At 42.6% G+C, this 3,147-nt stretch overlaps 1 protein-coding gene across 1 annotated transcript in view; it reads right to left on the bottom strand.

Annotated features, from left to right (window-relative positions):
- Positions 1-2,788, bottom strand: part of LOC106952787 (dehydrogenase/reductase SDR family member 11-like) — a 7,564-nt gene extending 4,776 nt beyond the window's left edge. The window contains exons 1-2 of the mRNA XM_015041121.1: positions 2,512-2,788; positions 7-243 (exon numbers count right to left, since the gene is read on the bottom strand). Coding sequence (XP_014896607.1) covers positions 7-243; positions 2,512-2,643 — 369 coding nt within the window. The 5' untranslated portion in view covers positions 2,644-2,788. The remainder of the gene's footprint in view (positions 1-6; positions 244-2,511) is intronic.
- Positions 2,789-3,147: the final 359 nt, after the last annotated feature.

Raw genomic sequence — 3,147 nt, 5'->3', positions numbered from 1 at the left:
CATCAGATTTTCTGAGCCACAGTGAGTTCTTACGTCCAGCATGTTCTTCCAGGCGCTGGTTTTGCCGCTCAGCAGAGGCTCATTGTGAGCCAGTCCGGCGTTGTTGATGCAAACATCCACGCCTTTGTGCTGCGCTTTGATGGCTGCGAACATGGACTGGATGTCCTCCGCGTTGGTCAGGTCGCACTTCATCGGGATCAGGACGCCACTGTGGCCTGCGTTCTTACACTCTACAGCCAAGGCCTGAAATAAAGTAGTAGTTGTGGTTTTACTTTGTGCAAACATTTGGCTGGAACTTCTGGCAAAACAGACAATGGGAACAGACAATATAGATTCCTTGTGCAAAATATATTTTCTGTTTAGTGGTGGAAGTTTAGATTCAAGACAATTCCATAAAAGACGTGGAAAGCTACACACATCTAATGTGTAATCTTACATCTGCTTCCTAGTTTCTAAAGTTAATTTAGTCAATTCTGTCTTTTTCTTAGGTGACGACAATATTTCAGTTAGTTAGTGGTGTGTGAAATGTTTCAGCAAATGTTTGGTGAACATCTGATTACACAGACAAATAGACTCCAACTATAACAGCACCCTCGCTCTGCCCAAAGTTGTCTCTATAGCCAGTTTATTCTCAACCTGACTCAAGACTATTTGCCAGATTTTGTTTTGGGCTAAGGAAGGGGAAATCCTAGTGTTCGGCCCACTGGATTATTTTAAAGGGGCCCTATGGTGTCCCTGGGTTCAAAGCTGTCTTCTTAGGCTGAAGGGAGTAGTAGAATGGGAATTGTATTTCTTTGTTTTGTTCGCCAGTGTATCCTGAGTATATTTTTCTTGGGGAGCACCTTGATATATTTATTTATCTTACTTTTTATTTCTCCCCCAATCAGTCTACTTTACTCAAACATTTCAGCTAAGAGGTTCCCAGGACCAGCATCGTCCTCTGTTTTTAGCTGGGGGTTTTCACCCCTGTATAACACAATGTTTATACAGAATATTTATTTATACTGTGATTACACTTTCTCTTAAATCAGGGAATTTTTGCACTTTGTGAACCAAATAAAATACATCTAACTGTTAATTCTTACAAAATAATCTGTGTAAAGGTCTGGTGAAAAGAGAATTTGAGGTTCTACAACTCACTATACTTAGTGGTAATTGTACCTCAGGTCACCATCTGGCGTTGCTGGCAGGATTGTAAGGCAGTGGGGTGTGCTTGTAGTAGTTCAAATCTAGCTGGTTCATTGAATTGGACAGGGTTAAAATGGATTAAATTTGTCTTTGGTTCCCTTTTTTTTCATGAAAGGAATTCTCTAAGGAACCGTGGCAGATGAGAACTGAAGGATACAAGTCGGCATCTTCAAGAGGAGAATCAGAAACTTAAAGAAAAGCATATCAGATTGAAATTCTGTACCATCTACTTCTGGTAGAACTAGATTCCACTTCTGCTAGAACTAGATTCCCCTTTCTTCAGCAAAAGTGCCAGTTATAGAGCTGCTGTCTTAGACCACTTTGCAGGATTTTTATTTTTTATTTTTTCTAGAAAACAGAAAGAGGGTGAATCATTGCAGGAGTTTTCCCATCCACTTTTTTATTTAACAGAAAAGATTATTGGAAATGTTGTTGCTAATGTTGCCATGCTTTCAAGAGACCAGTTTGCTGAACATGTTCATAATCCTACCATATGTAAAAAGTTGTAAAGGCTGATTGGAGACAATCCAGATTTTTACACTTTTGGACATAAGGAAGAAAAGCAAGCAGGTGGGAACAGGAGGGACAGACAGCCGAAGCGAGAAAAAGGTGCTATTCTGTGCCATCGTATTGTGCAGTACAATTCCCAAAGTAGCAGGCCAAATTTAGAAGTTGTTCCAAGAGCTTCTGATTTGTCAGAAGTAAAGGAAATGTGTTAAATCAGCAGGAACAGATTAACATGCTCTCTCAAAATCTGTTGATCGTACAACCCACCTCTAGGTCCCCACAACCGAACAGAATGACCCCTACCATTTGTGGGAGTTGCCAAAAACCCGGTCACATTGCCAGAAATTGTTGTCAGCCAAGGGATGAATCACATCTCGTAGCATCCCATTCTCATACAAGGAGAGGCTGCAGCTGCATATCAGCAGGCGGGAATCTAGTTCCTTCTGCTTTGTGGAGCCACATTTCAGAAGAAGTAGGTCATGGCTGAAGTGGTCCTGAATACAAGTGTTAGGATTCACTGCTGGTTGACACAGTACTTTGTCTACCCATGAAATCCCTCTGCTAAATAAAGTACCAGTACATCAGAGGTTTACTCTTCCCTAAGAGTATGAGGGTGTAAAGGCCGAGCTGTTGGATAGTCAGGTGATCCGTGAGAGTAGAAATACTCCAGTTGTAGTAGTAAAGAAGAAAGACGGCAGTATCCGCCTGTGTTTTGTCAACTACTGAATGCTCAACAGTAAGATCCGCGGTGAACACAGGAATCCTTGGATGAGCTGCCAGAAAAAAAGACAGAAAAAAGAGCAAAGTGCAACAAACCTGAATTTTGTCCAGGCTTCTTGCGCAGCCCACCACCGTCATGCCGTACTGGACCAGTTCTTTGGCGATGGTCGCTCCAATACCGACCGAAGCTCCAGTCACCAGAGCCACTCTGCCCTTCCAGCGGTCCATCACAGCTTCACGGTAGGTCTTCACTACAGGTAACGAGGACAAGTGAAAGAGACAGAGGGAGCCGGGAGAACACCGGGTTCTTTATAGTCCGGAGTTCTGCTGCACGGAGACGCCCCATTCTGCGCGGTGCGTTCAAGGCCACTCCTCGCTCTAATGATGAATGGATGGATGGACGGATGTATGGATGGATGGATGGATGGATGGAGAACCTTTTGATAAAGTATGTGAGAGTTGAAAGGAAAGAATTGTGTAACCCACCACAGCATAGTCATTGTAGACTCAGTACGTTTTGGTATTAACAGCCTGGATCTCACGCTCTAACAAGCAGGATTGTGCAAGTTCCGACTTTAGCAGAACGAGCACAAAGTTCAATCAAGCTAAATCAGGCTTGGAGTCATTAGTCATAACAGTAAAGAAGATAATAGGTAGGGAGTGCTGAATAACTGAAGAAAACATCAGTCATGTAATATGTAAAAATTACACCATCAGACTGACTGAAATATA

This window comes from Poecilia latipinna, unplaced genomic scaffold (assembly GCF_001443285.1).
Source record: "Poecilia latipinna isolate Pla-1442-1.1 unplaced genomic scaffold, P_latipinna-1.0 Scaffold539, whole genome shotgun sequence".
NCBI lineage: Eukaryota > Metazoa > Chordata > Actinopteri > Cyprinodontiformes > Poeciliidae > Poecilia > Poecilia latipinna.
The sequence above is the reverse complement of the archived record's forward strand: the minus strand, read 5'-3'. Positions and strand labels throughout refer to the sequence as shown.